The following is a 25,058-nucleotide window of genomic DNA, read 5'->3' on the forward strand; positions in this document are numbered from 1 at the left end:
AAACTCTTTGGGACAAAACAGCTAAAGGCCAACCTTCTTTTGGAAGACATTACTGATGCTATGAATGGAACTGCCTGAAGCAAATGCTAAGAGGATATTATAGTTCTAACTGTTCATTATTTGATAGATGTGCTAATATGTAAGATGGATATGACCTAATCAAACATCTGTGAATAAAAAACACGAGATTTTAAACTTGACCTGATTACAAGTAGAAGTCAGTGTAGATCACACAAAATAGGTATAATGTTACCATTCTTTTCCCCCTCAAGAAGTCTAGCAGCAGCAGTTCCGTGAATTATATTGCATACTGAACATTCAGCGTACAACATAATTAAAAAAAAACCATTTCAATACCCCCTTTCCCCCAGGAGGTTGCAATCTACACTGTGCACAGAGAGATTATGGGACCTTTTTACTAAAGTGTGTAAGAGTTTACAAATTGCCCTTATATGGAAGGCTGAACCCGTTAGTAGCAGTACCATGAGACTACCTCTAAAGGTCAATAGTGCCATTTTGCACTTGAAGCCAAATGGGGCAGGAGTAAAGGGGGACCATGCCCCTCCATCCCTCTGGACCATCATGGATTACCCACAGGTAAGTCTTGAGTGTTCTTAGGGGTGGGAGGGGGGGGTAGATTGATGTGAAGGTGAGGGAATTTCTGAAGAGGGTGAGGCTTCATGACAGTTTTGAGTTTTAGTGGGAGGGGTTCTGGGAGATGAGAAGGTGGGTGATCTGTTTGAGGGGGATCAGATTAGGGGGAACAGCGAAGGATACTCTTAGGGGGAGTACATCAGCTACTGCAGCAGCCTGATATGATGAGGTAGCCACACCGCCAGACTGCTGCAGTGAAATTAAATTGCTATTGGCAGTCGTGAGAGCTAGCATGTGGTACTGACCCGCACAATAGCTATTACAATAGGTCACTCCTCTGCTCTGTCTCTGTCATGCCTGCACACCACGCATCACTGTATTAAAAAGCTAGCATGGGTTTGTTACTGTGCTGGCTGTATTAACATAGGTTAGCTGTTAGTGCAGGCCCGCGCTAACTTCCAATGCCCATAACACCCATGCTGGCTGCTTAATGCAGCTTAGTAAAATGGCCTTTATTTATTTAGGTCCCAGATATGTGCTCTAACCATAGACTGCTAATAAATTTGCCATGAGCTAGTTCAAAAATGAATTTTCATAATTCATAATGTTAGCAGCTAAACAAGAACTAGCATATTAGTTGGGTGCAAGGGAGGCCTTCATTTTACTGTTGTAATAGTGCTGTATCCAGGTTTAGGGAGAGAAATTAGCAGTGACCTTGATGAATATACCATTGAAAAAGGAAATTAATGATGATATGACTTGCCATATATTTCTGTAAAGTCACTTTTTTTAGAGCTTTGCATAAATGTTTGTAGTGGCCTTTTTCTTTTTTTTTTTTTCTTTTTTGCTTGTACTAATGTCTTACTTCATTTTGACAGCTTATTTTAGAAACTATAGAGCAGATAGTCAGCCCACAGCAGTGAGCGTTTTTTAGCCGCCACTGTCAAAATCCCTGGATATTCAATGCCAGGCCATGTCTGGGCATTGGCATTGAATATCCAGGTTTATGTGGCTGGCTACCTCTTTTGCGGGTGTAATCCCCCATTATAATGGGGATTACTGAGAGATATACTTAGAACTCTCCAGAGTCACTGGGGGGGGGGGGGGGGGATTAGAGGTGTAAGAGAAGTGGGAATCCAGCCCAAGGGGGTGGATTCTGGAATCATTTGCAGAAAGAAAGTGCTGCTGAGCAATGATTCATTTATTTATTTATTTAGGATTTATTTTCCGCCATTTTGAAGGAATTCACTCAAGGTGGTGTACAGTAAGAATAGGTCTAACATGAGCAATAGGCTATTACAGCAGTAAAAATATTCAAATAACAATACAAAGTATGGCATGGAGGGGCATATTTGAACGGGACGCCCAAGTTTTCCTGGGGCCATCCTCGCAGGATGGCTCCATGAAGGGGCGGGGAAACCCATATTATCGAAACAAGATGGGTGTCCATCTTTCCTTTCGATAATACGGTCAGGGACGCCCAAATCAGCAAATTTAGGTCGATCTTAGAGATGGTCGTCCCCAGGACTTGGTCATTTCTGATTTTCGGTGATAATGGAAAGCGAGGACGCCCATCTCAGAAACGACCAAATCCATGCTCAGTCCCTGCAACGGCAGTTGAGGACTTCCAAAATGTGGATGTTTCTGTGAGAAGGATGTCCATGCTTTGCTATGCCTCTGACACCCCTTTTATTTATTTTGATTTTGGATCACAAGTAGCAGCAGTAGGATTTGAACCAGCCACCTCTAGATTGGAAGACCAGTGCTCTAACCACTAAGCCACTCCACCACTCCTCCACTCCCTTGAAATTTGGCCATCCCTGTGGGGGGGGGGGCAGTTAAGGACGTCCAAAATGTTTGAAAGAAGGATGTCCACGCCTTCGTTATGCCTCCGCTGACACACATATACCTCCCTCCCCAGGGACCTGCATACTGCCCCCCTCACAGGGATGGCCAAATTTCAAGGGAGTGGAGTGAAGTAGCAGAGTGGCCTAGTGGTTAGAGCACTGGTCTTGCAATCCAGAGGTGGCTCAGACCCTGGAGTTGCATGGATAAGTGTGATAATCAGTATACGTGTCAATTCTGCCCCTGGACCTCACACAAAATGGTCAGTGGTGATATTCAGTGGCACTAACTGGTTAAGTGTCACTGAATATCAGTGGATAGCCCCACACAGGTCATTCAAGCAACTAGGAGCCTTTCTTGGTTGTTTGAATCACTCAACCCCTATGGTATATTTCGTAATGCTCTAAAACTCTGACATCAGTGGAATTATTGATAGCTACAGAAGAAATTCTTCTCTATTTTCATTTTAGGATTTAGAAAACCCTGGAAGATTTACAGTAGAGAAACCCAAATCAAAGCGACTTCGATCTTTGGACACATTCAGGGGGTAAAATTTCCAGTTTACCAATTTCTTTCTTTCTCTCTTTTTTACTATACATCTAAATGCTTTGAAAATGCACCTTTTTGTTTCATTAGTTATGCTCAAAGTCAATATCTGAAGGGAACAGGTGGCATAACCCCCACCTCCCAATATGTGATACCAAAGACACAAACACTTGATTCAGATATAAAGGTCACAGCTTTATTGAGTTAAATATAAATCATAGGATCATACAATTATAGGTGCTCAAATCTTGCTACTCTAACTTTATCCCATCCCAGGGTAAGAGCCTTGTTAAAGGGTGTGGGACACAAAAACACTTATCAAGAGTATATAAAGAAGGGTTTGCCTGGTGACCACATCTCTTCCTTATCCTAGTTGCTGATGTAACTTCCCAAGCCTGTCTTAAGTCACAGATATGTGACCTCAAAACTTGCCTTAATTTGCAGGGCCTTGATATTAAGCTAAAGACAAGCCTAGACTGTTTGTGGGATCCTTAAACTCTGGCCACCTCTTAAGTGATAAACATTCCTCAAATGGACCCTTAAGAAGCTTTTCCCTTTGAGGTTCAAACAGCTACATAGAGTTGCGTTCCTCTGCAGCAACACCCTTGCCTGGGTGCTGAAAGAGACAGCTGCAGTAAGCATTAATGCATGCTTATTGCAACTTAAAATGGCTTACTATGGGGCACGCTCAGGCATCATGTGGTAAGTTTAAGATTTGCACACACAAACTGTGCACTAAAAATATTTAAATTTTTTCCATGAAGGGGGAATGTTACGGGGGAGGGGCAGAGAGTGGACATATCTGTTCTGATCAGTGAGAGTAGCTACATTACTATGCACTAACCCCCCTGCTTACTAAGCTGCGTGGCAAAGCTGACACAGTCCATTTAAAGTGAAAGGTCCATGTCGACATTAGCGCATGGCATCCACTAGTGTGGCTTAGTAAATAGGGGGAGGGGTAACTGATTAGCGCAGGATTAGTAAATGAGCCCTTACCACCTACAAAATAGGTGTCAATAAGTGCTAATGAACTAACTTTTTTAAATGGGCATATGCTAACAGCAACATTAGCGCATGACCATTAAAACAATGGAAAATCTGGCATTTTACTGCTGCAGTAAAAATGACCTTAAGAGGGTGGGAAAAACCCGCATAAAGGCACGTTCAGGCCACTTTCTGCCAAAGCTCAGTAAAAGAACCTCTGTCTGACAAATGTATACCATATGAACAGAAAAGATCCAGGCACAAAAATCATTTATGATATATATGCATTCCTCTCAGGAAAATGATTTGCTTTACTTATATGCTGATTTAACTGTAAAGTAAATTAACACTCTGTGGAAAATAGATAAAAATTAATACAACAAATACTACTAGTACAAAAATTGAAAGTGTGCTGGTATTTCATTCCAGCAGAACTGCTGTTGAAGGAAATCTAAAACATAAAGGGCCTCATTTATCAAGTCGCACTAGTGGCTCCCGGTGCAGCAATGCCGACATAGTCCGTTCACTTTGCATGGGCTTCGTCCACTAGCGCAGCATGATAAAAGAGGCCCAAAATGAGATGTTACATAGAGGTGCAAGGAGAAGGAGCTCCATGAGCTGTGACTTGTTTCTTTCAAGTATCTTGGACCCAGAGCTGATGGTTCATTAGTAGAAACATTTGATTGTCTGTTGATTCCATTCATAGCTAATTTTGTCCGGAATTACCCCATGGCCTGTTGTTGTATTGCCATTATAGTGATGCCATCATTCAAAGCCAAGGCTGCCAGTTTTCAATAGCAGTGCAGGGGTAGATTATATCACAAGGATTAGAAAGTCTATGGCACAGTTTTCAAGATTCTGCAGCAATTTGATTGGATATATTTGCATATAGTTTACAATATTTGGAGCAGAAACAGAGCAGGGCTTTCTGTAGTATTGGGAAGAAGGATAAAATCAGAGAGAGAGAGAGGATGCTGTATTATTTATATTGGCTTCAATGCAGTAAGAATTGTGTTAGAAATGTTGTCTGAGAGTTGGAGTATTTCAGTAAGTACTTATTTGATAAAACTGATGTTGTGCCTTAACAATTTTTGCACCTTGTCAGTGTTCCACGAGCTGAACAAGGTTGAAAATCACTGCTCTATTGTCTCAGTATACTGTAACTTTCTCCATCCCATATTCTGTTCCTCCACTTGAGGCCTTTTTTGTTGTTGGATTCTCAACTCTTACCTCTCCTCTAGTCTTTCTGCATTCACTTTCGTACTGTAGGTACTTCTATATCAGATAATCATACAATAGCAATTACTCAGGACTCGTTTGTAGAGGAATATGTCAATACCTCTTATTTGGCCATTAGATTCCTACCAGGATGGCTACTAATGAAAGAACAATGCAAAAATGAAAATATGTTATTTATTATGAATATAAAAATAACAATATGCCAAAATGCAAAGCAAATTACATAAATATACTTGTGCACTACAAAATAATGATTATTACACCAATAGATCTATATAAATAAAGATATATGATCACACATCTAATATCTTAAGGAGATGATGAGAAATTATACCAATAATATATATATATATATATATATATATATATATATATATATATATATATCCTGAGAAGATTACATACTCTTTTTTTTATTATTTATTTATTCATTTTAAACATTAGGTTTACAAAGATAAATATCTTTGAGGAAATATTACAGATACACTTTTGTTCAATAGGTAATATTTTAAACATATAACTCAGCTTAACTCCTGGCTCTAATTAGTCCACAAAATACGGATCCAAGATGTCCTAAGTATTAACCAAGAGGAGTTGGTATTAAATCAAAAATAGTAAAGCAAACATGTTTGGCTTCTCTTATCAGCAAAACCCCATTAATTATAAGGATTGTCCAGATTGCCTCCTGGCCTTTATAAAATCAGAAAGTTGATCAACTTCATAAAAGATATATTTCTTATCCTTGTATAATACCAAACATTTGCATGAAAAACACAATTGAAATCTAGCTTGCAATGAAATCACATCTTCCCTTAGTTCCAAAAACTTCTTTCTACGCATTTGTGTCCACTTGGATACATCAGGGAAAATAAAAACTCTCCCTCCTAAGAATTCTATTTTGGTTCTCTGAAAATAAAGTTTCAATAAAGCTTCCTTATCTTGGAGGAAGACAAACTTGACAATTAATGTAGATCTCTTTTTTTCATCTTCAATGGATTGTTCTAGAAAGGTAGTTAAGTCCAAGCCCTCTGCTTGATCTTTTGATTGATCTTGAATTCCTTGTTCCTGTTCTTGTAACATTTCCTGTTTTACTGGCAAATAATAGATTTTATGAACAGGAGGGTACATTTGTTCAGAGTATTTAAACTCCTCTCTCAAAAATTTAAAAAACATCTCTTTCGGTGATATTAAGTCATTCAAAGGAAAATTCAAAATTCTTAGTTTTTGATTTTGCAAAGAGTTTGATAATGTTTTCTCATAGTCATCAATTTTTCTCCAACTACTTGGGTTTGGACTTCACTTAGTTTTCTCAATTCTCCATCCATTTTCAATTGTTTAGCAGAAATTCAGTTCAGTTTTTATAGATTTTATTTGTGTTGCATTATTCAGGGATACAGAAATAAAAGATAAGCAGACCTGGCTTTCCAGCGCAGTCCAAATAGTCTCCAGTGAGATTTCAGCTGGTCTTATCAGAGTCTGTGTCCCCGCCAACAATAAAGTTGTTTCAGCTTGTAGCGCAGTAAGATCTTGCGTTGGGACTGCCTCCGTTGCCTGAAAACACTGGGCTTCTTTCATTTTCTCCCGCACCTCTATGAACTTTTCTGGAGTCTGCCTCTACTTCGGAGAGTTAGGATTCACCTTCTCCGGCACTAATACTCCGGTCGGCTGCGGGAACGGAGGAGTCAATGGGCCAGCTGGGCTGAGTGAAAAATCACTCTCCAAGCCGGTGCTCTCCCCAGCACCGGCAGCGGAAGCGCCCGTCGGAGTGGAAGCCAAGAACACCGAGATAGATGTTTGGCGAAGAGAAGGGGTTTCCACCTTGGGAGGAAGAGGTCCCCTCGATTTCCCCTTTCTCTTCGGCATTCCACAAACGTAGAAGGTAAGATTGGTCAGAAACTAATTTAAACGGAGGAAAATTTTAGACTCTGTTTGTGGAGCTAAAATCTCAGCGTCCTATCCGGTGCCATCTTGGATCCAACCTCAGAAGATTACATACTCTTAGTAGCAAGATACTACTGACCACAACTCCTGAGACAAACCAGTCCTTCACAGACAAAAACCATACACTAACTATACCCTGAACTATAGGTAATAAATCCTCCTTCCTCTTACCCTGGAGTCCATATTGCAGACTTCCAGTGGGGTGAATAATCAGATTCCTCCATTGAGACTCTAGCAGAATTCTCTATGAGTCTATCTCAGTCCAGGAATAAAATCCAAAGTCTTTACTCTGTATAATGATTACAGTCTTTTGGGTAAGCCCTCAGAACTGCAGCGGAACTGACCTTGTCAACTTTTTTCACAAGTAATTCAGTTCACTGGTGTTTTGGGGAAATCAGTCTCTCTAGCACCTCTCAGAGCGAATTCATGGTCATGAAGAGAGGCCTTGTTATTAGCAAAGAAACTCTTATCAGTCACAAGTCTGATGGTAGCAAAATCCCTCTTGCTCACATTTACTTCTGGAGCCATTGTCTCTGTGAAGTAAGCTTCTCCATTTTCCCGAGAGATAACTGAAGGCTAGTTAGCAGTAAACAATGTGTCCTTGGATGAAGTCATCATGGGTATGCCAAGCAGTAATCCGCAAAGCACCTTAGTAAACAGAGCCCTTAGTGTGGCTGTAAAATGGCTTTATTTCCTGTTTCCTCCATTAATGGCTATGTGATAGTTCCCCAATTATCGCGGGAGCCCTTACTGACACCTATTTTCTAGGTGATAAGGGCTCCCGCACTAACCACACGCTAATCAGTTAGTGCAAAGTGATGTAGCTGCACTAATCAATTAGCATTAGGCACATCTATTCTCCACCCCCAAACGCGCTCCTGACAGTAAAAAATAGTTTATATTTTTTTCCTCGTGGATAGTACGTGACAAACACAAAACTACTGCTGGATGCCTGAGCATGCCCCACAGTAGTGGATTTTAACCTGCAGTAAGCACGAGTTATTGCATATCGCAGCTTAGTAAAAGGGCCCCTTAGTGACACAAAAAGGCTAAGATTGGAATTGAGACATTCTGGTATTTTTGAAAGGACTCAGCCAAATGTGAAGCCCTTTGTAAAATACCTGTAAGGTCACACCGCATCTCATAAAAAATATAGTGGAATTAGGAAAGGTACAGAGAAGGGCAAAGAAAATGATAAAGGGGATGGGACGACTTCCCTATGAGGAAAAGCTAAAGCGGCTAGGGCTTTTCAGCTTGGAGAAAAGACAGCTGAGGGGAGATATGATAGAGTATCTATCTATATAATTTGTACCTCCAACGTTCTCTGGGTGGCTTTCTGGCTGGGTTCATAACATCCTGACGTCAGCAAGCCTCCAGCATTCTCTTCCCTCTCACGTCCCGCCCTCGCGTAAAGACGTAATGATGTCAGAGGGCGGAACAGTGAGAAGGAAGGGAAAGCTGGAGGCGAGCTGACATCAAGATGTTCCGAACGAAAGCAACTGAAGGCAAGTAGGCAATGGAATGCTGTGCTGGAGGGGAGGACAGAATCACGGGACGAGGGGAGGGGAGGGCAGGGCAGGGCAGAGGAGAATCGATGAACATGGATAGGATGGGAGGAATGGAGAGAATCGCAGGACATGGATGGGAGGGCAGGGCACAGGACAATCGCTGGGGAGGGAAGAATCGCAGGACACGGATGGGAGGGCAGGGCACAGGACAATCGCTGGACATGGAGGGAAGGACAGGACATCGAGGGGAGGGCAGGGCAGAGGAGAATCGATGGACATGGATGGGATGGGAGGAGAGGAGAGAATTGTGGGACATGGATGGGAGGGCAGGGCAGAGGACAATTGCTGGACATGGAGGGGAGGACAGAATTGTAGGACATCGAGGGGAGGGGAGGGCAGGGCAGAGGAGAATTGATGGACATGGATGGGATGGAAGGAGAGGAGAGAATCGCGGGACACGGATGGGAGGGCAGGGAAGAGGAGAATCACTGCACATGAAGGAGTGGGCAGAATCGCTGGACATGGAGAGGAGGCCAAGGGGAGGTCAGAATCGCGGGTCACGGAGGGGATGGGAGGGGAGGGAAGAATCGCTGGACATGGAGGGGAGGGCAGGGGAGAGAGGAAAAATCGCTTAGATGAGAGCCTTCCTAGGGCCCGTTTCATGAGTGGAGTGGAACGGGTAGACGTGAATCCCTTGTTTACTCTTTCCAAAAATATTAGGACTAGGGGGCACACAATGAAGTTACTAACTAGTAAATTTAAAATGAATTGGAGAAAATATTTCTTCACTCGACATGTAATTAAACTCTGGAATTCTTCGCCAGAGAATGTAGTAAAAGCAGTTAGCTTAGCGGGATTTAAAAAAAGGTTTGGATAGCTTCCTAAAAGAAAAGTTCATAAGCCATTATTAAAATGGACTTGGGGAATATCCACTGCTTATTTCTAGGATAAGCACCATAAAATGTACTGTTTTGGGATCTTGGCGGGTACTTTTAACCTGGATTGGCCACTGTTGGAAACAGGATGCTGGGCTTGATGACCTTCAGTCTGTCCCAGTATGGCAAATCTTATGTTCTTATGTTGTTATGCATATTTGCCAGCACACAGAATGAACAGTCATTTTACAAATTTTGCATGTGGAAAATATAAGCAGTATAAATCTCAAGGTTCCTCATGGAAGTGTTGGCATTTTGATGTGGCAGCAGCATTTTAGTAAATTCTATATGTAAGTGTCTCCACTTCCAAGTGCTGTTTCTCAAACCTATGGTGACTGTATTTTGAGGGGACCAGCCTTGAGAAAGCTTTGGGTGAAACCTGTTGGTAAAGTAGTTTGCGTAGCCACGGTGGGAGGGAGCCAGAGCCCAAGGTAGGGGAGCACATTTTGCTCTGTTGCCCTGCCGCCGTCCCCCCACCACCTCACTGCCCTGGTGCTCTCCCCTGCTGCCCTGCCACTCCACACCTACTGCGGCAGCAAGTACCTTGGCTGGTGGGGGTCCCCAATCCCCTCCAGCTGAAGCGTTGTCCAGCGTCGGTCTCCAGCACCACTATGTTTTTTATTTTAATTATTTATTTTTGTTACATTTGTACCCCGCGCTTTCCCACTCATGGCAGGCTCAATGCGGCAGGCAATGGAGGGTTAAGTGACTTGCCCAGAGTCACAAGGAGCTGCCTGTGCCAGGAATCGAACTCAGTTCCTCAGTTCCCCAGGACCAAAGTCCACCACCCTAACCACTAGGCCACTCCTCCACTCCTCCATGTTGCCTACTCTGCTCTGTCTTCCCCTCATATCTGGCACTCTCCTTTTAGTGAAACTGCTCAGTTTCACTAAAACGAGTGTGCTGGACATGAGGGGGAAGACAGAGCAGGGCAGGCAATGCAGAAGCACCAGAGACCGGCGTTGGACAACACTTCAGCTGGCAGGGGTTGGGGACCGCCGCCAGCAAAACCAGGGGCCCAGAGGAAATATGGGGGGGGGGGGTCCAGGCCCCCTGGCCCCACCTAGCTACACTGCTGTCTCATACCAATGCTGGAAACTAGCTTTAAAGCTGCTGCAGTCAATATTGCAACCCAGAACTACCACCAACACAGTGTGGGTGCCTGCAGTAGTGCCACCCCCAGCGTGCACCATTTCTGACAGTAGCAGAAATATTGAAAAATAATTTCCTCAGGGAGTTACCCAGCGGTAATTGGGCAATGTCGCACACTGCCTGGTTACCGCTGGGTTAGTGTGGGAGCCCTTACTGCCACCTCAATGGCTCCCCCACCCCCGAAATGGCTGCATGGTGTGAACTTACTGCATAGCCATTCCATTTTTGGTTATTTTCACCTGCAAAAATGGCCATTGGCACCAGTGCAGGGCCCCTTGTACCTCAGCTCAGTAAAAGGGCTCCTAAGTGCTTTCCTGACTTTTACATTGATATATTAAGTTAATGAACTAGAATATAAATCAAGAATATAAATGACAATATGGTACATAAAGCTTAGATAACAATGATTTTGTGAGTTATTAGAGTAGTACCGTTGAAGTTCTTTAAATTGGTTTCTACAGTGTTTATTGTTATTACAGTAGAGTTCTATCTATTAGATTTCTCAAACCTAGACACAGAAGTGCTGTCAATTAAGCAGAGAGAGATCTCAATTTAAATTTCTTTTTATCTGGAGGTGGAAATATACAGGGAATTAAGGAGACTGACCCTCTTAATCTCTCACATAAAGCCCTGGCCAAAATGAGCACATTTTAAAAAGCTGTGTACCTTTGAGCTGGTGTAAAACCTGACGGGGAAGTTTTTTTTTCCATAGATATGGGGGGAATACATGTGCGGACTTTTTTTCCCACCCAAGTCAACCCCCTCCCCCCAAAATCTTTGCACAGTGTGAATCTTCATGTATAAACAGCAGCTGTCTGAAATTGCCTTTTGGTCCTGTATGCAATTTATTTACATGTGGAAATGCTTCTATCTCCCCCCCAACTCAATTATATACCTTTTAGTACCTCTTTTCCACCATGGGTTCATCATTTGTCCACAAACTCAATTTCTCTCCTTCAGTAGAAGACATGAAGTCATTTGGATCCCCAATTAGAATAACTTTGCAGAACTTCCAGGTAGAGAATGACATGGGGATAAAGTTCATCTCCATCCCCAACCTATCCCCGCAAACTCAAACTTCATCCCGCTTGCACATGATGAAATCATAGCTTTTATCATCCGCATGGATGATAACAAGTGCCTTCCACACCACACTAGTTCCATGATTTTCAATATAAGACAATTGCTCGCTTTTTGAATGAATGAGATTTTGTACTGTTGTGGGGACAGGATGGGAATGAAGGTTGAGTTTGCGAGGACAGGGTGGGGGTGGGGACAAACTTTGACCCCATATCATTCTCTACTTCCAGGTCATAGGACCCCTAAGAGCAGGATCAGGTGTTGAACACAATTTGGCAACATGCTGGGCAATCAGTGTACCATCTGAATGTCAAAACAAGCTCCATAGGCAGGGCTTTTACTGAAAAAACAAATTTTTAGAAGCAGGCTGGGAATAAGAACCTTACTAAATCTACATTTCTGGTAAAAGACTTAGTTGCTGGCTTGAACTGACAATATAACCAAGAATGCATTCCACACTTGAATGCTTTGCCTGCCTGATGACATGAAAATATATTGATTCAGAACTTGCTAATTGGAAATCACATTTAGATCTTTCCCTCCGACTGTATTGATTCAATCTTCAAAAACGGAACACTGACCATTTAAATGACAGACCTTTCAGCCAGAGAATTTCTTTCTGATTCATGTGTTCTCTGGAGCAGGGTGTCACCAGTTTTCTATCCCTTTGCCCTGCAAATAATGATTTAACAGCAGACTTTCAAGATGTACAGTTAGCAGATGCTGCAAACTCGATTTTAGCTCTGCAGCATTAAATATTGTTATAAAGCACTGCAGAATGTTCCACTTGGTTCCAGGCTATCTGATTGCTTGGGATACTAGGAAATAATATCCTAGAAATGGCCTCTTTTGCTGACAAAACTGTTGTGAATGTTTCCTCTGCTGTTTCATTAGGACTAAATATGATTTTAGAGTTCCATTGTGTTTGCATATTTTAGCTTGATTTAGTTTAATGTGCATACTGTACTACTTTTCTTTTTAGTCCAAGTATCGTTTATTGTTTTTATGTTAACAAATACAAAGGAAAATATGTCAACAAAATTATGACCAACTGGCCAACAACAAAATAGAAAATAACAATTAGGAAGGACATAGTGTTCACTAACATAAAATATTGCTATTACAAAGGTGAGCACATAGCAATAATAGGTTCAGAGTTCACTCACGATCCATAGTCAAAATGTAAGACTTACAAATGTGTAGACAGTATAAAACTGTAACAATGATTCTGTGAATCATGTGAGTCATAAAAAGTATTTACATGTCTAGATGGGCCATATCTAGGTGATAGACATAGACCCCGAGATTCTCTCTCTCTCTCTCTCTCTCTCTATATATATATATATATATTGCACCTTAATTTCCACACAGAAATTGAAGCGTATTATGTAAGAATGCATGTAACTTAATTGGCTAACTAGCTAATCAGTCCTGTTAATTGGATGTTAATGAGCAATTATCAGCACTAATTGGCATTAATTAAGATTTACACACACAATTCAAAAACAGCCCTATTTACTAAGCCACGCTGTAGGTGTGCTAGTGTTTTTACTACGCGCTAATGCTAGAGACCCATAAGAATATATGGGTGTCTCTAGCATTAGCACGAATGCTAATGCACTTTAGTAAACAGGGGCTTAAGTGTATTCTATAATATGGTGCTCCTAAATTTTGAGTTTCATAGTTGAAAAGGGGGCGTGGCCATGGGCAGGTCGTGGGCGTTTCTAAAAACTATGCATGTTGTTATAGAATACACCCACTCTGTGCCTAATTTAGGCATTGGGATTTACTGCAAGTAAAACATGGCGTATATAGTCACAACTATATTTGATCATGTGGGGAGGTGCTCAGAGTTATTCTATATACCATGTGGAAATTTAAGCCTATTCTCTAATATTTAGGCTTGGTAAAAGGACCCTTAAATATTTTTTTCTGTGCTGATTTTTTATCTGCTATGGAGGTTTCAAAATTGTGGATTTGTAACACAGTTTGCCACCAGAAATAAATGTTAAAATCGGAATTATCTTTCCAATTACCTAAAAGTGTCTTCATTGCAAGAGCTAGCAAGATATGTAGTAATTTTTTATCATATTTGTCCAGAGCAGAATTCAAGGAAAGTGAACCAAAAATACATTTCATGGAGAGTGGTTGCTGTATGTGTAGAATTGAAGAGATTGTTTTCCAGACATGTATACAGTCAAATAGCATATGTTTTAGTGTACTTGGATGGGTTTTACAGGACCAACAAGAGTTAGGAAGAAGACCTGCTATTTTGCCATCTTTCATAGAGTCCAAACGGCAGGATGATGAAGAAAATATTATGATTGTACGATGCTAACTGATGGTAATGGTCTGTTTATTTTGAACCAGAAAGTTTTCCATTGATCCAAAGATAGTTTGCAGTCCAAGTCTGCTTCCTATGATTGCATAAGTCCTTGTGTGCAGCGCTGCGTACGCTTTGTAGCGCTATAGAGTAGTAGTAGTAGTAGTAGTTTGGTCTTAGAAGGTTTTATAATATAGAGTTTGTATAAATGTGAAGCAACATGCCCTGTACAAAAAGCTTTTCAATAAAAGGGAAGATTGAAGTTTGCTGAGACATTCTTATAGATTAATTATAGGTTAACACTCCTGTGGAGGAGTGGCCTAGTGGTTAGAGTGGTGGACTTTGGTCCTGGGGAACTGGGTTCGATTCCCACTGCAGGCACAGGCAGCTCCTTGTGACTCTGGGTAAGTCACTTAACCCTCCATTGCCCCAGGTACAAATAAGTACCTGTATATAATATGTAAGCCGCATTGAACCTGCTATGAGTGGGAAAGCACGGGGTACAAATGTAATAAAAATAAATAGATTAATTTCTGGAAAGACAATGCTGCAGTTGAATCCATTAAAACCTTTGGTTGTGAGATAATGAGAATTGTTATTATAAAGAATGGAACAGGGTCAAATGACCTATACCAGTGGTTCCCAAAACCAGTCCTGGAGGCACCCCAGCCATCAGGTTTTCAGGATACTTGGCCATAACCGACCTCTCCCGTTGAATGATTCCTCTATGTTGTCCTACCACATGAACCTTATCCTATCACAACTTTACCTTGTATTTGTTTACACCATGATCTGCAACTGCTCTCCGGCACTATGTAAGCCACATTGAACCTACAAAGAGGTGGGAAAATGTGGGATACAAATGTAACAAATAATAATAATATCTATAATGAATATTCATGAGAGAGATTTGCATGCACTGCCTCCACTGTATGCAATTCTCTCTCATGAATATTGATTATGGTTATTCTGAAAACCTTACTGGCTGGGGTGCCTCCAGGACCAGGTTTGGAAACCACCTACCTTTGTTATAGTGCATTTCAACTGCAGTAAATATCATAGTAGTCCCTTGAGGCAGGTATTAGCTGAAATATTCTGGGCACTTGGTCCTTGTGGACTAGATTCAGTAAATGGTGTTGAAATAAATCTGCCCAAAAGCGCTATTCTATAAATGGAATTCCGATTTGCACGCTATTTATAGAATAACACTTAAAGCTGATTTCTGTGCCAAACTTTGGTTTAGAGGATAGGTGCATTCTATTTTGTCTGTGTGTTGTTTATGTATTTTTTGTTGGTCTTTTAGGGGGCAATTCTATAAAATAGGCACAAACATTTACATTATTAATTAGGATTTATTTACCACTTTTTAAAAGAAATTCACTCAAGATGCTATACAACAAGAATAAGTCTAACATTAGCAGTAAAAGTATTAGCAGTAAAGGTATTACAGTACATAGTACAGTGTTGCAGTGTTATTCAAAATACTACATCAAAGTACTTAAGTAAAAGTAAACATAAATGTATATTTTAATACTGAAGTACAAGTACAATGAAGAACACATTAAAAATATATTTAAGTGAAAGTAAAATAAGTTATTACCTAATATAATATTTTGTGAGTAAAAAATAAAAATACCACAACTAAAATGGATGTATAAGACCACGCATTCATAGTAACATAGTAGATGACGGCAGAAAAAGACCTGCACGGTCCATCCAGTCTGCCCAACAAGACAAACATATGTGTATACCTTACCTTGATTTGTACCTGCCTTATTCAAGGCACAGACCATACAAGTCTGCCCAGCAGTACTTCCTGCCTCCCAACCACCAGTCCCGCCTCCCATCACCAGCTCTGGCACAGACCGTATAAATTTGCCCTCCACTATCCTCGCCTCCCAACCACCAACCCCTCTTCCCCCACCTGCTCCGCCACCCAATTTCGGCTAAGCTTCTGAGGATCCATTCCTTCTGCACAGGATTCCTTTATGCATATCCCACGCATGTTTGAATTCCGTTACCGTTTTCATCTCCACCACCTCCCACGGGAGGGCATTCCAAGCATCCACCACCCTCTCTGTGAAAAAATACTTCCTGACATCTTTCCTGAGGCTGCCCCCCTTCAACCTCATTTCATGTCCTCTCGTTCTACCGCCTTCCCATCTCCGGAAAAGATTTGTTTGCGGATTAATACCTTTCAAATATTTGAACGTCTGTATCATATCACCCCTGTTCCTCCTTTCCTCCAGGGTATACATGTTCAGGTCAGCAAGTCTCTCTTCATACGTCTTGGAACGCAAATCCCGTACCATTCTCGTAGCTTTTCTTTGCACCGCTTCCATTTTTTAAACATCCTTCAATACTCCAGGTGGGGTCTCACCAACGACTTGTACAGGGGCATCAACACTTCCTTTCTTCTGCTGATCACACCTCTCTCTATACAGCCTAGCAACCTTCTCGCTACAGCCACCGCCTTGTCACACTGTTTTGTCACCGTCAGATCCTCAGATACTATCACACCAAGATCCCTCTCCCCCTCAGTACCTATCAGACTCTCACTGCCTAACACATAAGTCTCTCTTGGGTTTCTACTCCCTAAGTGCATCACTTTGCATTTTGTCGCATTAAATTTTAATTGCCAAACCTTAGACCATTCTTCTAGTTTCCTCAGATCCTTTTTCATGCTTTCCACTCCCTCCCGTGTGTCCACTCTGTTGCAAATCTTAGTATCATCCGCAAATAGGCAAACTTTACCTTCTAACCCTACGGCAATGTCACTCACAAATATATTGAACAGAATCGGCCCCAGCACCGATTCCTGAGGCACTCCACTACTCACCTTTCACTTCTCCTAGCGAACTCCATTTACCACCACCCTCTGTCGTCTGTCCGTCAACCAGTTCCTAATCCAGTTCACCACTTCAGGACCTATCTTCAGCCCATCGAGTTTATTTAAGAGCCTCCTGTGGGGAACTGTGTCAAAAGCTTTGCTAAAATCTAAGTAGATTACGTCTATAGCATGTCGATGATTCAATTCTCCAGTTACCCAATCAAAGAATTCAATGAGATTCGTTTGGCATGATTTCCCTCTGGTAAAACCATGTTGTCTCGGATCTTGCAACTTATTGGCTTCCAAGAAATTCACTATCCTTTCCTTCAGCATCGCTTCCATTACTTTTCCAATAACCGAAGTGAAGCTTACCGGCCTGTAGTTTCCAGCTTCTTCCCTATCACCACTTTTGTGAAGAGGGACCACATCCGCCGTTCTCCAATCCCTCGGAACCTCTCCCGTCTCCAAGGATTTATTAAACAAATCTTTAAGAGGACCCGCCAGAACCTCTCTGAGCTCCCTCAATATTCTGGGGTGGATCCCGTCCGGTCCCATGGCTTTGTTCACCTTTAGCTTTCCAAGTTGTTGATACACACTCTCTTCCGTGAACGGTGCTCTATCCACGCCATTCTCAGGTGTACTTTTGCCAGTCCCTCGTGGTCCTTCTCCAGGATTTTCTTCAGTGAAAACAGAACAAAAGTATCTATTTAACAAATTGGCTTTTTCTTCATCATTATCTACATAGCGTTTCGCTGTATCTTTTAGTCTCACAATTCCCTTTTTAGTTATTCTCCTTTCACTAATATACCTGAAGAAATTTTTGTCTCCCCTCCTTACATTTCTAGCCATTTGTTCTTCCATTTGCGCCTTCACCAGACGTACCTCTCTCTTGGCTTCTTTCAGTTTCATCTGGTATTCCTCCCCGTGTTCCTCTTCTTGAGATTTTCTATATTTCTGGAAGGCTAACTCTTTAGCCTTTATTTTCTCAGCCACTTGCTTGGAGAACCATATCGGTTTCCTTTTTCTCTTGCTTTTATTTACTCTCCTTACATAAAGGTCTGTGGCCCTATTTATTACTTCTTTCAGCCTGGACCACTGTCCTTCCACTTCTTGTACGTCCTCCCAGCCCATCAGCTCCTTCCTCAGGTATTCCCCCATTTTACTAAAGTCAGCATACTTGAAATCCAGGACTTTGAGTTTAGAGTGGCCGCCCTCCACTTCAGCCGTCATATCAAACCAAACCGTTTGATGGTCACTGCTTCCCAGGAGTGCACCCACTCGGACATTTGACACACTATCCCCATTTGTGAGCACCAGATCCAGTGTCGCTCCCTCCCTCGTGGGTTCCATCACAATTTGTCTGAGCAGAGCACTTTGGAAAGCATCCACGATCTCTCTACTTCTTTCCGATTTTGCAGACAGAACCTTCCAATCTACATCTGGCAGATTGAAATCTCCCATCAACAGAACCTCTTTTTTCTTTCCTAAGTTTTGAATATCTGCGATCAGATCTTTATCTAGTTCCTCTAATTGTGTCGGGGGTCTGTAGACAACACCCACGTGGACAGAGGTTCTGCAATTTGTTCAGGACAATATTTGGAGGAACTGAGATATAACATCTATACAGTGATTTCTGAAGGAATTAGATGAACAAGTTTACAATTACAACACAAATTATGAAAAATTGAGTTTTCATTCAAGATTTGTTGAGATTGCTAGCTATTGCCACCAGCTTTATCTCTGGGACGGTTCACCAAAGTTTGTGGCTACAAGAGATTGTGACTGCAGATAAGTACAGTTTTTAATTTAATTAATTCATTGGACTGCAACAGGATCAGAGGCGTAGCTAGGTTTTAAGGTCAGGGGGAGCAGACTTTTGTAAAATAGGCACCAGCAACGATCACACAACTGAACTAGCAGAAGTCAAATTGGAAACCACAGGAAACAGTATGAGTATGTGTCTACTTCCCTGGTAGTGGAGAAACGCATTGCACAATAGAAAAATTGCTATTATTTTTGTTATGGTTAGTTAGCTGATAGTCATCTAAAAATGCTGCTCGGTAACACATTATGAATTGCCCAAACATTTTTCACTGAATTTTTCATGAACTATGAAGCAAAGTATTTGCAGTCATTTACCATTCACACTCTTAACTTACAGCATCCTCACCTCACATTGGCTCTTTAGCACTTAGCTGCACTTCATACTCTGTCAACCAGGAGTGCTCGCGCTGCTAGTGTTGTCATGATCATGACTGAAGAGTGCAGTGCTGGTGCCACTGGCGCTGGCCCTTCCTCTGTGGTTCAGGAGAACCAACACTCCATTCTTCAGCCATGAGTCTGGTGACACCATTAGCAGGAATGCTCCTGTACTCTACCGAGGAACAGCTGTACCTGTAATACAAAGACTACAAAAGTCACTCAAAATCTATATAATCTACTTGACCATAACACCACTGATTTACAGAAGTAACACAACAAAGACCTTATCTAGAAAAATGCAACACAGGAAATACTACAGTAGAAACTAGAACATCAATATGCCCATTAGAAAACTGGAACAAGTTGAATTCTTACAGATGCTTAAACAGAAGCTAGGTGCAAACAGAGTACCTGGCCTCAGTCAAAAACACTGAACACCCATGCCAGGTACAGAATAAATTACCACAAAGTTAAAATATGAATATGTAGACTAAACTTAAAACCCAAGAAGCCACACTGCAACACTAGAGAAAGAGAAATCACAACAGCACTCTGCAAAATATAAAGAAAGCAGTGTAAACTTACTGTAAAACTGACATTTTCCATTCAGTGAATTAAAAATAAAATTTTTTCTTTCTACCTTTTGTTGTTTGGTCATTTTGTTTTCTTTTTCCCATCATGTTTGTCTCAGTCTCCAGTTTCTGGCTTTTCTTAATTTTCTTCACATGATCTCCAGTTCATCTGCCACTTCTTCTCTCCCTTCCTGCTTTCTTCACTTTCTCTCCTCTGAACTGATCTTTTCCTTTCAGCTTTCCTTCATTTAGTTTTCTGCCTCTTAGTCTTCAATCTTCCTTTTTATTTTTAACCACATCTGCCTACAGTTTTCATCTCCCTTACTCCAGCCCTCCCATTCTTCATCCTATTTCATAGGTTTTTTTTGCTATCCCCTCTCTTCCATCACTGTCTCTTTCCTCTCTTCTGTACAGCACCCTTTTTCTATTTTTACTCCTCTGACCAGTATATTCTCTTTCGTTTTCTCTTACCCCCCTCTGTCCAGGATGTCCTCTTTCCCTCACCTCCATCCAGCATCTCTCCCTCAGTAACTGTCTCTTCCCTGACACCCTACTCCCCCCTCGTATGCAGTATTCCTGCTTGTCCTTCTCTCCTTTCCATGTCAGCATTTCCCCTTTATCCCTACTCCTCCCATGTGCAGCATACCCCTTCTTGGTCCTCATCCCTGTGTAATGTCCAGTATCCCCCTCTGTTTTTTTTATTCCCCCTTGTGCAGCATCTCCCCCGTCTTCCTACTCACCTCATGTCTAGCATCCTCCAATATTCCCTCCCTCTTCCAAGTCAGCAATTGCCCTCACTCAACCCCTTTAGAGGCCTATCCCCTTCCATCCAGCTGGATGGAGTGTTAGGGAGAGATGCTGGAGGGGGTGAGAGAAAACAAGAGAGAATATATTGGGTAGAGGAGTGAAAATAGAAAGAAGGTGCTGTACAGTAGGGAGGAAAGAGAGGGTGCTTGAAAAGGGGGGGAGAGTTAGCAAAAAAAACTGTGAAATAATAGGATGCCCCTCTCTCCCCCCCTTCCATCTAGTGTCTGCCCCTAACCCTCTTCCATCTAGTGTGTGCCTCCTCTATTTTTTTCATCCAGCCTGCACTCTTTCCCCTTCCATCCAATGTCTGCCCCCTTTCTCCCTTCTCTCTCCCTATTTTCCAGAGTCTGTCCCTTCTCTTCCACCTTCCTTTCGCCATCTGTCCCCTTTCTAACCCATCTCACTGACTCTTCCTTCCAGCACCTGCCCCTTCGCTCTGACCATTCCTTCTAGTATTTTTCCCCTCTATTCCTCCTTCCAACCAGCACCTGTCCCTTCCCACTCTCCATTCAGTAACTGTCTCTTCCAGATCTTTCTCCTCTCCTCTCCTTCTTTCTGATTCTTTCTTTCAGGTCCCATCCAGCCCCTCTCTTCCTCCTTCCAACCAGCACCTGTCCTTTCCCACTCTCCATTCAGTAACTGTCTCTTCCAGATCTTTCTCCTCTCCTCTCCTTCTTTCTGACTCTTTCTTTCAGGTCCCATCCAGCCCCTCTCTTCCTCCTTCCAACCAGCACCTGTCCCTTCCCACTCTCCATTCATTAACTGTCTCTTCCAGATCTTTCTGACTCTTTCTTTCAGGATCCCATCCAGCCCCTCTCTTCCTCCTTCCAACCAGCACCTGTCCCTTCCCACTCTCCATTCAGTAACTGTCTCTTCCAGATCTTTCTCCTCTCCTCTCCTTCTTTCTGACTCTTTCTTTCAGGTCCCATCCAGCCCCTCTCTTCCTCCTTCCAACCAGCATGTGTCCCTTCCCACTCTCCATTCAGTAACTGTCTCTTCCAGATCTTTCTCCTTTCCTCTCCTTCTTTCTGACTCTTTCTTTCAGGATCCCACCCAGCCCCTCTCTTCCTCCATCCAACCAGCATGTGTCCCTTCCCTTTCTCACTCTGACCCTCCCATCCAGCTCCCTGCCGTCTTCCCCTTTCCTTCCAGCTAGATTACAAATTGGCTTCACCCTCTCTTCTGCCGGCGCTCTCCCGTCGGCGTGGTCACTTTTACTTCCCGATGCGTTCTCCCTCCTGCGCCGGCGATTATCAGTCAGCCTGCCAGCGTCGGGGCTTCTGCTGCTGCTTCTCCTCCTCAGGCGCGCGTCCCACCTCTGCACAAACCAGGAAGTTGCTTAGAGTAGGCAGGTCGCGCGCCTGAGGAGGCAAAGCAGCAGCAGAAGCCCCGACGCTGGCAGGCTGACTGATAATCGCCGGTGCAGGAGGGAGAATGAATCGGGAAGTAAAAGTGACCGCGCCAACGGGAGAGCGCAGGCAGAAGAAGAGGGAGCAGAAAAAAAGATTTATCGGGTTGAGGCGCATAGGCGCCACTTTTTAAAACAGCTACTTAGGGGAGCGACCGCTCCCCCTGCGCCCCACCTGGCTACGCTTCTGAACAGGATATGGTGGAAAGTGAAGCATCTCATGCCGATATCAATGTTGATGATCTGAGTTGTCTGTCATTTAAAGGAAATGAATGTTTTTTAGAATCAGTTTAAGAATTCAATAAAGGGTATGATTTTAATGTTTTATCAGTGATCGTGTTTGATTAATATTTGAGTAAATTTTGGATTACTTTAGTGGTTGATAAGCCCAGGGTGTCCTTTTACTAAGCTGCGGAAAAAAAAGGCCCTGCGGTAGTGGCGGGGTCTGCTGTTTCCGAGTGCCAGGGCCCTTTTTACCACAGTGGATAAAAAGCCCCAAAAAATCCCCATTGAGGTGGCGGTAAGGGCTCCCACGGGAACCTGGTGGTAACCAGGCAGTGCACGATGCCCGATAACTGAAGGGTTAGCGCTGCGCTAGGGAAAAAAATTTCCCTGAGCATCAGACATGGAGCGCTCCAGCCAGAACTACCGCCTGTGGCCGGGTCATAGTAGTGCAAATATTGTGAGCTTCACAGAGATTTAAGCTGAGAAAAAGCCCTAAGAACACTGGAATGATATGTACTATAGAGCGCTCATTTTTTTGGCACCGACTTTTCAGTGCCGCATATATAATTTGGTCCTAAGTGAGTACAATTTGGTAAGTGGACTGGAATAAACAGTGAAACGCAATATGAATATGTAATAGCTGGCAGATGGTAGTGTATAGTGCAGACAGCAAAACATTAAAACTCAGTCCTTTTTGAAGGAAACTTTTAAAATATATGTAAATAATCTGTACCCAGATAATAACTTTGTGCTCTAAGGCAAATGCTTTGAAACTCTATTAGTGAGCTGATTTGATTTTATTTAGCAGGCTGTTTAAGGGCACTCATATACCGAAGAAGGCTGATAATGACAATTTCCAATATAAAACAGAGCATTTTTCATCACTGATGGCTTAAAATCCCAAAGGAAATAAAAGATAAAACTGTAAAATTGGAATATGTGCTTAAACAAATCTACATTGCCTACTTAGTAATTTGTTCACCAAATTTCATTCTACTAATGGGAGATAACTAGAGTAAAAAACAGATATATCACAGGACATGCAAGAAAGCAGAATATTCAAAGAAAATAGAGACATTATGGGGATAACATTTTAGATGTCCAAGACGGTAAACCAAAAATAGCTTCTGATGAATGCATTACATATTGCAGAGGAGAAATGATATACCAAGTTCAAGGTCCTAATTCAAATTTGCCTGTACAGGTAGTTTTCCTTCTCCATGCAGGGTGTAGTTAATTGCCCAGCAAGATATTAAGTCCAAAATCTCAACAGATAATGTGCCAGTTGGTGACATAATAAAATGTCTTCTGAAATACAATTGTATTCACTAAACTATTATTATTTAGATTTGCTCACACCTTTTTCAGTAGTAGCTCAAGGTGAGTTACATTCAGGTACTCTGGATATTTCTTTGTTCCAGGAGGGCTCACCATCTAAGTTTGTACCTGAGGTAATGGAGGGTTGAGTGACTTGCCCAAGATCACAAGGAGCAGCAATGGGGTTTGAACTGGCCACCTCTGGATTGCAAGACCAGTGCTCTAACCACTAGGTCACTCCTCCACTCTTCAGGTAGTGAGGACAGGGCTGGTGTTAGACATTCAGGGGTCCAGGGCAGAAATCAGGGAGGAGGCCTGAAAGCTCGCCTTCAGCTTATGCCTCCTTCAGCTTGAGACAGACTTGGGGCCCCCTATGGTGTGGGGGCCCAGGGCAGTTGCCCTGTTTGCCACCCCCCAATGCCAGCCCTGATTGAGGGATCTCTCATTCAGTATGTTTTTTATCTCCTTCACCATGAACTCTTTCTTAAATGCTTTGAGAATTTAGGTGTAATTGGTACACTCTTAGCTTGACAGGCTATACATGTATAAAATGAATTAAAAATTGTGGCCATTTACACCATTTGGTCTCTTTAACTGGTTCACCAATTCGTTTTGTAGGAAATTACTTATGTCCATTCAGTTGCGCCCCTTTCTTGCCATGCAGGGCTCTACAATCAATATCCTGGTCAGATAATGTTTCTCGGCCAACGTATCTGCTTCCCTAGTCCATGGTCCCATTTGTGTGTAAACATCTACAAGAGACAGTACAAGGAGATCCAAGTGTTGACTTCTAAAACTTTTCTGTGCACATGACCCCTCCCCAAGTATCTTACTAGAGTTAAAGTTACACACTTCCAGGCCATGGTTAAAATGGACATTAAGCTCCCCATGACTCTCCTGTGTTTGGTATTTTCTTTAAATTAGCAGCAGATAATTGTAATGAAGGTTCAAAGTTTCCCCCTATATTGTACCCCATCCTAACTTGCTTTAGTCTAATTATTACAGGCATCTACCTTCTCCTCTTTATGATCTACCATCTACCATAGCACAGAAGCTCCTTTGTTTATGCTGTGTTCATCCATATTGCCCTTTACTTCTTGCCTATGCAACCTTATTTTGCCTGGTGAGCATTAGCAGGGGGGGGGGGGGTGGCTTCTTGAAGTATTTTGTGGGCTGTCTTGAGAAGTCAAGACTGGGATCAGCAAGCTGGGAGGCCAAAAGACATTGCAAATCCCCTCACTCAGCACTCTCCTTTCATTCAAAAAGTCAATCCAGGCTAGAAATTGCAAATTCTAACCAAAAGGTTTAATTAAGCTTGGATGACAAAGGGAAAACACAAGGCAACTTCTCAGCATGAACTATTTACAGTCACCAGTAGAATAAAGGTAATATCCAAAACTTAGTGTTGTAATAGAATTTTTTTTCTGTCTTGGCAGGGGTTTTTGCAAATATCCTTTACAGCTTGTCTCTTTGTGTGACCCCTTTTCCAGAGAGGAACTGCTTGGTAGTAGGTTTCACTTAGAGAGCTGGACTCTTTAAGCCTGCAGATA

At 42.3% G+C, this 25,058-nt stretch overlaps 1 protein-coding gene across 1 annotated transcript in view; it reads left to right on the forward strand.

The window, feature by feature from the left end:
• The first annotated feature begins 483 nt into the window (after positions 1-483).
• The window catches only part of LOC115471277 (heparan-alpha-glucosaminide N-acetyltransferase-like), a 278,605-nt gene continuing 254,030 nt past the window's right edge, over positions 484-25,058 (forward strand). Inside the window, exons 1-2 of the mRNA XM_030204977.1 lie at positions 484-597; positions 2,910-2,986. Of these exons, the coding sequence (XP_030060837.1) occupies positions 484-597; positions 2,910-2,986 (191 nt within the window). The remainder of the gene's footprint in view (positions 598-2,909; positions 2,987-25,058) is intronic.

Source organism: Microcaecilia unicolor, chromosome 5 (assembly GCF_901765095.1).
Source record: "Microcaecilia unicolor chromosome 5, aMicUni1.1, whole genome shotgun sequence".
Lineage (NCBI taxonomy): Eukaryota > Metazoa > Chordata > Amphibia > Gymnophiona > Siphonopidae > Microcaecilia > Microcaecilia unicolor.